At 47.2% G+C, this 10,495-nt stretch overlaps 2 protein-coding genes across 5 annotated transcripts in view; both read left to right on the top strand.

Moving 5' to 3' along the window:
* The first annotated feature begins 414 nt into the window (after positions 1-414).
* On the top strand, positions 415-4,944 carry HNRNPDL (heterogeneous nuclear ribonucleoprotein D like). Of its 3 annotated transcripts, XR_012764038.1 has the most exons (9): positions 415-593; positions 1,140-1,308; positions 1,397-1,558; positions 1,842-1,973; positions 2,091-2,205; positions 3,010-3,177; positions 3,390-3,487; positions 3,872-3,975; positions 4,679-4,944. XR_012764038.1 is itself a non-coding variant. In XM_075421159.1 (8 exons), exons 1-7 carry the CDS (start codon positions 505-507, stop codon positions 3,458-3,460), a joined length of 906 nt encoding a protein of 301 aa, XP_075277274.1. In that variant the 5' UTR covers positions 415-504; the 3' UTR covers positions 3,461-3,487; positions 4,679-4,944. The 3 variants fall into 3 exon arrangements, 2 of the variants coding, with proteins under 2 accessions (XP_075277274.1, XP_075277275.1); XM_075421159.1 differs by lacking the exon at positions 3,872-3,975; XM_075421160.1 differs by having other exon boundaries at positions 3,872-4,944.
* Positions 4,945-6,451: 1,507 nt separating this feature from the next.
* HNRNPD (heterogeneous nuclear ribonucleoprotein D) overlaps positions 6,452-10,495 on the top strand; it is an 8,754-nt gene continuing 4,710 nt past the window's right edge. The window contains exons 1-3 of one of the 2 annotated variants that reach the window (XM_075421157.1): positions 6,452-6,825; positions 8,902-9,070; positions 9,894-10,055. In XM_075421157.1, the coding sequence (XP_075277272.1) occupies positions 6,641-6,825; positions 8,902-9,070; positions 9,894-10,055 (516 nt within the window). In that variant the 5' untranslated portion in view covers positions 6,452-6,640. The remainder of the gene's footprint in view (positions 6,826-8,901; positions 9,071-9,893; positions 10,056-10,495) is intronic. The other variant, XM_075421158.1, reaches the window with a different exon arrangement.

Genomic DNA, 10,495 nt, shown 5'->3' with positions numbered 1-10,495 from the left:
AACGCCCGCCCCGCCGCCGCCTGAACGGGGTTTCTACGCTGCACGTTTCCCTCCCCCCCCCAGCCCCGCGCCGGAGCCCTCCTGTCCCAGTCCCGGTCCCTGTCCCCTGAACCCAGGGCAGCGACACCCGCCTCGCCGCAGGGCCCCCGGCGGGAAGGGCGCAGGGAGCAACCGAGCACGCGGAGGGGCGAGGCGGGCGAGGATGGCGGCTGCAAGTCGCAGTCCGGGCCCCGCGGCAGGACACGGCAGTACCGGCACTGCGCCCGAGCGGCCGGCCCGGGGCTCGGGGCGGGGTCCGGTCGCCCGGCGACGCGCGGGTTCCGCGGCCCCGCCGGAAGCCGCCAGGGGCGCTGCGGCGCCGGGAGAGAGGGCAGCGCTGATTGGCTGCCGGCGCAGGTATATAAGGACGGTGCAGGCGGTGCCTGGATCTCTTCCGCCGCCATTTTCTGTCTTGCGAAGGTCTCTGCTGTTTTCGCCGCTCGTCTGAGCTGCCCTCGCCCCGCCATGGAGGATGCAACCGAGATGAGTGCCGGCCCGGAGGAGTTCGCCGAGGGCTCGAAGATCAACGCGAGCAAGAACCAGCAGGACGACGGGTAGGGCCGGAGGGGGGTGGGGGGGGGTGGTGTTTGTCACTCCTCCGTCTCCCTCACCCGCCCTTTTGGGCCGCGCGGGGGGAGGGGGGGCGGGGCCTCCCCTCCCCCCGCCAATGGCCGCGCCCTCCCCCTCCCCCCGCCAATGGCCGCGCCCGCCTTTGTGTCCTGGGCTGGTGACCCAATTTTCGTGGGGAGGGGCAGCTGCCAATCAGGGGGCGTGATGTCACCGGCAGCCTATGGGGGCGTGCGCCCGCGCCCCTTCCGGGCTCGGGGCAGGGCGGACGGGCAGACCCGGCCCACGTGTAATGGCGAGGCCGGGACGGGACAGCCGCTGCGGTTCCCCCTGTGCTGCCCCTGCGGCCTGGAGCAGCGGGCGCGGCTGCCAGGTACTGCAAGCCGAGACGGATGGCTGTGGCTTCTTAATGGCTTTCGGCTTGTGGCGGCATCTACCGGCTTGTTCCGTGCTCCACGCGTGCATTTGCGCCCGGCTGTGTGCTTGTATGCACGTGTATTTACACGTATTCGTATGTACTTTTTGCATTTCAGAAAAATGTTTATTGGAGGCCTCAGCTGGGACACCAGCAAGAAAGACTTGACAGAGTATTTGTCTCGGTTTGGTGAGGTTGTGGACTGTACGATTAAAACAGACCCAGTAACGGGGAGGTCGAGAGGGTTTGGGTTTGTGCTCTTCAAGGACGCCGCCAGTGTGGAGAAGGTGAGTGGATTCCTTGTGGACTGACGGTACAAAGCTTGCCTGTGTCACTGTAGTGATCTGAGACTTTGTTTCTTTGTGTATTTCTTAGGTGTTGGAACTGAAGGAACACAAACTGGATGGGAAGTTAATAGATCCTAAAAGGGCAAAAGCCCTAAAAGGGAAGGAGCCACCGAAAAAAGTGTTTGTTGGTGGCCTGAGTCCAGATACATCTGAAGAACAGATCAAGGAGTACTTTGGTGCTTTTGGCGAGGTATAGTATAATGGCATATAAGAACAGCTCTGGTTTTCAAGTGCGGTGTTGCCTCTATCTTAAGACAGAGGAATTTGTGAGGAGAGAGCTGGCTCAGGCTTACGTAAAAGTAGGTAGGGATTGTTAAAACTATATGCATGTTAATGATGTCATAGTGTTGTGATGGGCTGATTTGTAGCTGTCAAAAGCTGTCGGCGTAGACATTGGACTGCTGAGTGGTTCTGGTAGCATGAGAAGTTGCTTACAGATTTCATGCATTGCTGATAGGTACTTTTGATTTCAGATTGAAAACATTGAGCTTCCCATGGACACAAAGACAAATGAAAGGAGGGGCTTTTGTTTTATCACATACACAGATGAAGAGCCAGTAAAGAAGTTACTAGAAAGCAGATACCATCAAATTGGTTCAGGCAAGGTATGGAAGATCTTGTTCTTAGCATGTGAAAAAAATCATCTCTGTAGGCTTCCCTGAAAGCAGCTCACAAAATCGTCTTGAAATTCTCAGTGAGTTAAAGAATTTCTGTCTTTACAGTGTGAGATCAAAGTAGCACAGCCCAAAGAGGTATACAGGCAACAGCAGCAGCAGCAAAAGGGAGGAAAAAGCAATGCGGCTGGTGGACGAGGAGGTGGAAGGGGGCGTGGACGGGGTGAGTAGTTTGGATGTTGATATTTGTGTAAATGCTCAAGTGTCTGTACCAAACACGAAGCTTCTTGTAGATATTCCAGGTTTCAGGCTGCGTGCAGATCTTGTGTTTAAATTGAATGTAGAAAGTAGCCTGTTAGTAAATGGTATTTTGGTGGCTGTGATTGCTTGTGGAAGCTTAAGAATCAATTCTTGCTCTGCTTGCTTGTAAGTGGTGAAGTGGTGGGCTGGATGTAGGGTGCTTTTGTATACCGACAGTTGACAGCTAAATGGATAGCGGAGTTATCCTTTCATGTGAAGGGACACACTGTTAGTTGGCTTATGGGTGACAAACCATGAGCTGTTTGTTTGCTACACCTCGTGAATAGATGAGAAACAATCAGCTGTTAACAGGCTAATGCATCTCAGTCGAGCAGTTACAACCAACACAATGCAGTAAAGCTGATCCTGTGATATAACTTGGTGTTTGGGCAATTAATGATCCAAAGTGGAAGTTAAACCGCAGGAACTGCTGTAGTGCATGTCTTCAGTGTTGAGTTGTTTCGGTTTTCCTGGCTTTTTTATGAGCAGGACTACCTGCTGTCTTTCTCAAACATTGTGGGTGATGAGATTTTATGACCCGTCTCTCATACCCAAATTGAGATGTCTCAGTTCTTTTTAGAAAATTATTTTTCTTGGGAAGGTAAGAGGATTCTTCCAGGTAATAGTTCTGGCATAGAAAGATTACTGTAGACCATTAGATGAAGTGGCATAGAAGAGGATTGAAATAATCAGTTCTGTAACTTACAAATTCTATGCTTGGTTTCAGGTCAGGGACAAAACTGGAATCAAGGATTTAATAACTACTATGATCAAGGATATGGAAACTACAATAGCGCTTACAGTGATCAAAGCTACAGTGGCTATGGAGGATATGACTACTCTGGGTACAACTATCCCAATTATGGATATGGGCCAGGATACACAGATTACAGTGGTAAGTGGTTTTGATCTCATTCCAGATAATAATAGCATGCATCTTTAAACAGAGGCCTCTTCTAGTAACTTGGTCTGTAACACCTCTTACTCATAACACATGGCTCTTTAGAGTTGCGCTGTTGGTGTGCTGTATGAGAACAATCTCCTTTGGAGTCTCAGATACTAATGCTTCTGGGTTGTCTTCCCTCCCCCCGCCCATGTTATCTACAGGTCAACAAAGCACATACGGAAAGGCATCTCGTGGTGGTGGCAATCACCAAAACAACTACCAGCCGTACTAAAGCAGTACCTAGTACTTGAGGAAACAGGTGTGTACATGAGTGCAAGGTCCACTCTGAGTATGTCTAATCTAATTTAAAGATCAATAGACAAATGAAGAGTAAAAACTTGCGTAGCATGACTTTTTCTTTAATTAAGCTTTTGTTAACTTAAAAAAAATACTTTTTTTTTTAAACCAGCTTTGCCTACAGTGTCTATAGATCTTTAACTTTGTAAAAATGTGACTTTATCTTCTTTAGTACTTCAGAAAAACATAAGAGTTTTTCTGTTTTGCATTGTGTACCAGGTGGTCTAGAGGAATAATTAAACTTATTAGAAGTATTAACAGGTAAAGTACTGAAATGGGTACAACTTAAGGAAAACAAGAATGTTGTCTTCTAACTCTGACATTATACCTTGTTTGTACCCGCCAGCGGGAACTTCATTGCAGGCCGTGTGTCACCCTGACCACGTCTATCTCTGGGGTCGCACGTTGCAGGCAGAGCGCAAGGCATACACCAGAAAACGCTGTCCTGTGGTATGGTCTCTTCCAACTTCATGTACCAGCGTAAAGATTAAAGTGGAAAACTTCAGACTTTGGCTTCTTTTTTTAATCTTTTTGGAGATTAAGTGTCTTAACTTAAATGGTTTTTTACAGGAGTTAAAGTACATAAATGCCTTTACAGCTTAATCATTTGGTCTTCTGTTTAGTGTTGTATTTCAATTGTGGAACCTCATTTTAAGTGTGCATTCTTTAAGATTTAATGCTTGCTTTTTTCTTTTTATAGCTAATAGTGAAATCTGCAAACAAAAACGAACTTTTAAATCTGCAAAAACATTAAAGATCATATGCAGGTGGACTGTTTGAACTAAATCAACATGACTTGTGCTTGCACAGAGTGTCATTTAGATGGATTATCAAATAATCGGAAACCTTTTTAACCTTTTTAGCAGTGTTTCCAGTGGGGGGAAAAAAAACTTGATCCAGAGCCTGATTAACAGTGTAAATCAGTTGTGTGTTCTGGAACAGCTTCCTAAATGGGCTGAATGGCTGTATTTGGGAAGATAAATTACTGATGGGTAACAAAACATCTTGTGTTACCTTAATAAATATGCATGTGATCTTTAACAGTGAAGAAAGGAATATATAGAAGACTTAAAGCAGTTCATGAAAATGGACCTTTTAACGATTCTTGTGGTAACTTGCACAGATCTGACATACATTTTGTCTTGATTTTTAGGTAGAGATACTGCAACAAAGCCATTTTGCAGCGCATCATGAGTGAATGGAGGGTGGTCTTCGTGAGAGGAAATGACTATTTTGTAAAGACTTCTAGTGTACAACACAACTGTGTCCAACTGTACATAGCATCCAACTAGTTTTCTTCTATAGTTTTTACTTTTTTTGCCATTCATCTTATGACACAATGTGGACTTGTGTTTATACAAACTTTATTTGTATAATTTCATGTTAAAGGATTCTCTAATAAATGCTTACTTAAGTGAATGTGTAGTGTTGCTGTTGGCTGTCAGCTTAACAGTGGTGTAACTATACTTGTATAAAATGGTAGGTACTTTTCTGGAGATCATAAATGGCTCAAGACAAGTTTATTGTGTATACAGCTCACTACACCCCACTCGTCCTGATTTGTCTTGAGAGCACTATAGTGCCTTGAGTTAGCATCACTGTGGAAGACAGCAGAGCTGTCTCATGCTAGGTGCAGAAAAGAGGACAGTGGTCTGGTACCAGATGGCCAATTTCCTATCTCTTATGGGAGGGATCTAGAACTACAGCAGCACCTCTTTCATGCTGATAGCTTAGTGCTGGTTGAGGGGCTGAAGGGTGAGACCTGTATCACCTTTCACAGTTTTTCTAAGCATTTAGGCTCTACACTACTCAGTGCTATAACTTAATTTCCTAGAGCAATTGCTCCCTGTCTATTCCAGTCCCAAGCAGGAGATTACAAATTCCTGAACGTCAGGGTCAGCAGCTCATTTCTGTACAAGTTGGGGTCTATTCCTTTAAGTTAAATCCTGTACTGGACTTAACTAGATAAGAAAACAGGTTTGCCATCTTGTGTACGCTAGCAAGCAACAAAAGCCTGAACTGCCAGAGAAGGGGAATTGCTTTAGCCAGCAGCTCCTTTTCTGAACAGGAGGAACAGCTGGTATGGGTAAGTGAGCATACACATTGTGCTTGAGGCCGAGGGATTGAAGTAGTCTGCCTTAGGTTGTATTCTCAGCACAAATATCTAGTCATGCATCAAAAATAAACCTTGCTTGTTAGAAAAGTGAAATGTGAGTTGCTGATTCACAGGGGAGACTGATCTTTCAAAATTTCAAAAGGAGTAGTCTGGGTAGAGGTTTCTCTAAAACTTTCCAAACCATAATTTCAGTGTTTATTTCTCTCTCCAGCAGCTGGGTATTTTAATTCTCTTCCTGTCATACAGAAGAGCTGCATACCGTTAACTGCTATGGGTTAAGCAGTTGCTAGACCTGAGGTTCCTGTGATCTTAGCGATTAGGTTGGATGAGAGAACACTCGCTGATACCGCTGGCTACAAACTAGAGAAAACGGCACACGGCTGCTGGGAGAAGTCACGGTGGTATGTGACTCCGTGTTCTCTGTGTCTCTTCTCCGAAGAGCACCGGAAGGCAGAAGCTGTCCTTACCAGCAGTGCCTCCGGGTGGCACCTTTTTCTATTTTTTGGTAAAAGATTCATTTCGGTACCTCCGGACACCAGATGCTCCAAGGGGGTGTTCACAGGCTGCAAGGTGCCCAGGAGCTCAGGCGGCCCTGCAGGCTCCGGTCCCGCGTCGGGCAGGTGCCGCCGCTCGCCCCGTGCTCTCCTCTTGCAGCGGCCGTACGAAAAAGCCTAGAAGCGCTGCGGTTGGCGACGCTCACGCACAACGGCCCCCAACCGACGGCTCCAGTGGCCCTGGGGACGGCGCACACCCCCGCGCCGTCTCCCCGGGAGGCTGTGTCACGTGATCGCGCCCGCCGCACTCCTTCCGTCCGCCATTTTAGGCTGGGTTGGTGGCGGCGCCATTAAAAAAAGCGAGCGAAAAGAGGGCGGCTTGGTGCGCTCGTGCCGTCGCCGGGGCCGCGAGCGGGGCTGGGGCCTTGGGTGGAAGCGGCAGCGGGCCGGGGGCGGCGGGCGGTCGCCGGCCGGGCAGCCGGCGCGGGTCAGTCGCAGCGGCGCCATGTCGGAGCAGCAGTTCGCCATGGACTCGGCGGCGGCGGGCCCCGGAGGCAGCTCGGCGGAGCCGCCGGAGCAGCCTGAAGGGCTGGCGGGGGCTGGGGTGGGGGGCGCCGACGGGGGATGCGGCGGCGGGATCGAGTCGGAGGGAGCCAAGATCGACGCCAGCAAGAACGAGGAGGATGAGGGGTGAGCGGCGGGGGCGGCGCGGGCGCCCCGCGGTTTTGTCCCCTTGGCGGCGTCCTGCTGGGGCAGGCAGCGCGGCCCAGGGCCCTTTGGCTCGACCTAGCCCGGCGCGGCCCCGCTCGCCGCCCTGTTTGTTTACTTGGCGCCGCGGCGACGTCACGTACCGAGCTGGCGGGGGCGGGCCGCCGGCGGGGCTCGGGCGGGCGGCGCCGCTCGGGCACTTGTGCCTTCCTGTTCGCCGGGAGCACCGGGGCAGGAGGAGCGGCGGAGAGGGAGGCCGCCGCGGCGCGATAGTGACTGCAGCTACCCGGCCTGCGCTCCGGCGGGGGGGGGGGGGGGGGCTACTGTCTGCCGCGGAGGGGAGGGGCTCGGGCGGTAGCTTCTGTAGTGACAAGTTGAAGCAGTCGTGTTTTGCCGCTCTGTAGCTGGACTCGCAGTTATTGCATGGTGGGAAGAAAATCCTTCAGTGGGCTGTCAATTTCAAAGTGGTTTTCTTGGTCTGTCGTGTGCTTCATGATATAAAGCAGAGGTTTTTATGTTGATGTTGATTGTTTTTTAACTATAAAAGAGGTTTTGTATGTTTATGTTAATAACCATCAAACAGGTGTTTTCTATGTCAGGTAGCAGGTGCATGATTGGTGGTAGCTGCTAGAGTGTCACTGTCCCCCATGTGTCAGGAATATGATGCTGCATCCTCTGTATGTAGTCTGTTTTGCTGCTTAAAAAAAACCGCACAAAACAAACAAATAAGAAAGGGCTTTACATGCTTTGTTGAAGAGAGATCTGGAACTAATGGGAAAAGTGGATAAAGGGATGGGGAATTGGTACTTCTGTTGCTAGACTTCAAGACTTTTTATAGAAACATCTGAAGCTCCTGAACCCCATCATCTATGTGGAAGCTGGATATGTTTATCAGAAGCTGAATGCTTTTGCTGTGCTCTTACAGAATTAACTAATCCAACAAGAATTGGTTCCCATGAGCAGCTTTTGATTTGAGAGAGTTTGACTTGTGGAAGTACAATGTGATTGCACATGATTGGCAGAAGTATTTGTATGTGTGTGGAAAGTGGAGGAGTTGGAAAGATACTACAGTGGTTTTTCAGGTTTTCAGTTGTGCATGTGATTGTGGAATAAATTGGCATAGTGAAAATGGGCAAAGCTTTGTAGGAAGCATTTTTATAGATCATAATGGATCACGCTTTTTGTTTTGAGCCCACTGTAAAATCTTCTTTATTAGTATTAGAAGAGATCATCTCAGACCAAATCCTCTTTAGGGTGGGTGCATAAGCCCTATGTCTGACAACTCGGAATGTGTCATTTGTGTGTGTACTGGCTTGATTTTTTAGTTGATGCAAATCATAAAGTGTTTCCTCTCAAGACACAGCAGTTCTTGATTCCCCACCCCCCACCCCTCCCCCCGAGGCCTACTAATGGTCCTAATTTGTTTCTAAGCTTTCAGTTTGCTTTTGAAAATACAAGTCATGATCAGGGTTATCTGCTGTACACATTTGCCCAGCAACACCGGTCCTGTGGGTAGGATTTTGGGAAGATGTTCCTGTGGTTCTATTGGATTATGCCATGTGTTTATATCATGGTTTGGGGAGGAAAGATAAGTTTTGACCATTCAATACTTTGGTTTCTTACTGCTTTCTGGGGAAGGGGACTTGACTAAACTTTTCTTTATTTGTTTTAGTTTACTGATATTGGCACATGTCCAGCCTAGACTAGCATGTAAATGCTTCTGTTTAACTGCACTGCCTTATAAATCTATTCTGCCTGTGTTTGTTTCATAAGCAGTTGTGTGGAGGCTCCACAGGTAATGGAATTAAGCCTGTCGTGGGTCAGTAGTGATTGGGGATGCAAGGAAATAGTAAAATAGCTTTTTGTTACTCTTTGTAAATTCTTGAGATAGGAGAGTAAGCAACTGCAGCAGAAGATGCTGTGGCACTCTTATGATCATTTAAGCAAGTTCTCAAGAAGTGCAGGCCTGTTCCTTACATTAGGTAACTGCTCATAAAACTTGACAGTACAGGTTTTTGGGTAAGACACATTAACAGATTAACCATCTTGTCTTAACAGGAAAATGTTTATCGGCGGCCTTAGCTGGGACACTACAAAGAAAGATCTGAAGGACTATTTCTCTAAATTTGGTGAAGTTGTAGACTGCACTCTGAAGTTAGATCCCATCACTGGGCGATCAAGAGGCTTCGGCTTTGTACTCTTCAAGGAATCGGAGAGCGTAGATAAGGTAGTATTAATGTAATGAAACAACATGTTCAATTTTAGGTACCAAAGATAGAGCACTCAGATGGTTGTATGCATAGGTGTTTGTACATGATCTGTTAAACATGATTCTGGAATATAATATATTTAAGATGCTTATTGAAAGGTTCTTTTCCTAAACCGTCTTACTCATGATGCAGTAGCCAGGACCAGCAGTGATTGCTAACGTATAGCTTTGGATACTGAAAGGGGATGCAGAGTGTACTGCAAGTCACTGGACTTGAGCACTTCAAAAATACTGTGTATAAACATCTGCTGCCTACTACTGTGAAAGCGGTAATTTACAGAGAGAGCTTAAAGTCTTTGCATTCCAGAGCTGTAACATGAACCCCTAGAGTAGTGTCGCTGGGTTTGATAGATTTGGGCTTTATCCAAGCAAAAATCGGCTGTTAACCTTTCTAAAATGCTGTTGATGCAGGACACTGGAAAGTTTTGACCTTCATTGACCTTTGGTGATATCTGAAGTACAGATTCTTTACTTCAAGAGGTTTGAGAATGGGATTGTAGAGTGTGTTCTGAGGAACGTTACACTCTTACTTCCCTTGGGTGATAACATGACTTCAGGTAACACTTGAAAGGCTTTGTCAGAACTGTCTGTGTTGGTGGATAGTGATCAAAATCATGGAACTGTTTGGTTTTGTGCAACAAGTTATTGCTGTAATCAAAATATTGAAATTGAAGTGATAGCATTAACAAAAACTGAGTATAAAATAACTGGGCCTTGCTCAAAACATCAGTTAAACATCTGGCTCGAACCATGAAGAAGAACATGTTTTAATTTTCCACAGGTCATGGACCAGAAGGAACACAAGCTGAATGGAAAGGTCATTGATCCAAAAAGAGCTAAAGCCATGAAAACAAAAGAACCTGTTAAAAAGATTTTTGTTGGCGGCTTATCTCCAGACACACCTGAGGAGAAAATAAGGGAATATTTTGGAGGTTTTGGTGAGGTACATGGTCAAATAAACTGCTTATACTTGTAGAACTTATTCTGTCTTCACAAATTTAGTAATGAAAAGTAGCCCCCAAATGCAACCTGCATGGACGCTACTCTGAGCTTAATGTCCAGTGTAGCTCCATGTGTCTTAGTAGTCATAACTTTAAAAAGAGTATTAATTACAGGCTTTGAGTTACATAAACTGGGTTAATGGAAGGAAGAGCTGGGATAAGTCAGAGTTAGGAACTGATTCATGGGATGTCTGACAGTCTTGACTGGGACAGGCATGGGAAGCAATGTTTTTGAACGTGCTGCTTTGGTCAGTTGGGTGAGATGCTCTTCAGCCACCCCAGCTGATTTGCTATGGCACAGATTCAGATAGTTTGCCTAAATTCTGTTCAACTATGTAGTCTCTGTCTCTCTGTCTCCCCAGTTTTTGGTAGTGCAGATGAA

The sequence above is a fragment of the Opisthocomus hoazin genome, chromosome 5, assembly GCF_030867145.1.
Source record: "Opisthocomus hoazin isolate bOpiHoa1 chromosome 5, bOpiHoa1.hap1, whole genome shotgun sequence".
Taxonomy (NCBI): domain Eukaryota; kingdom Metazoa; phylum Chordata; class Aves; order Opisthocomiformes; family Opisthocomidae; genus Opisthocomus; species Opisthocomus hoazin.
The sequence above is the reverse complement of the archived record's forward strand: the minus strand, read 5'-3'. Positions and strand labels throughout refer to the sequence as shown.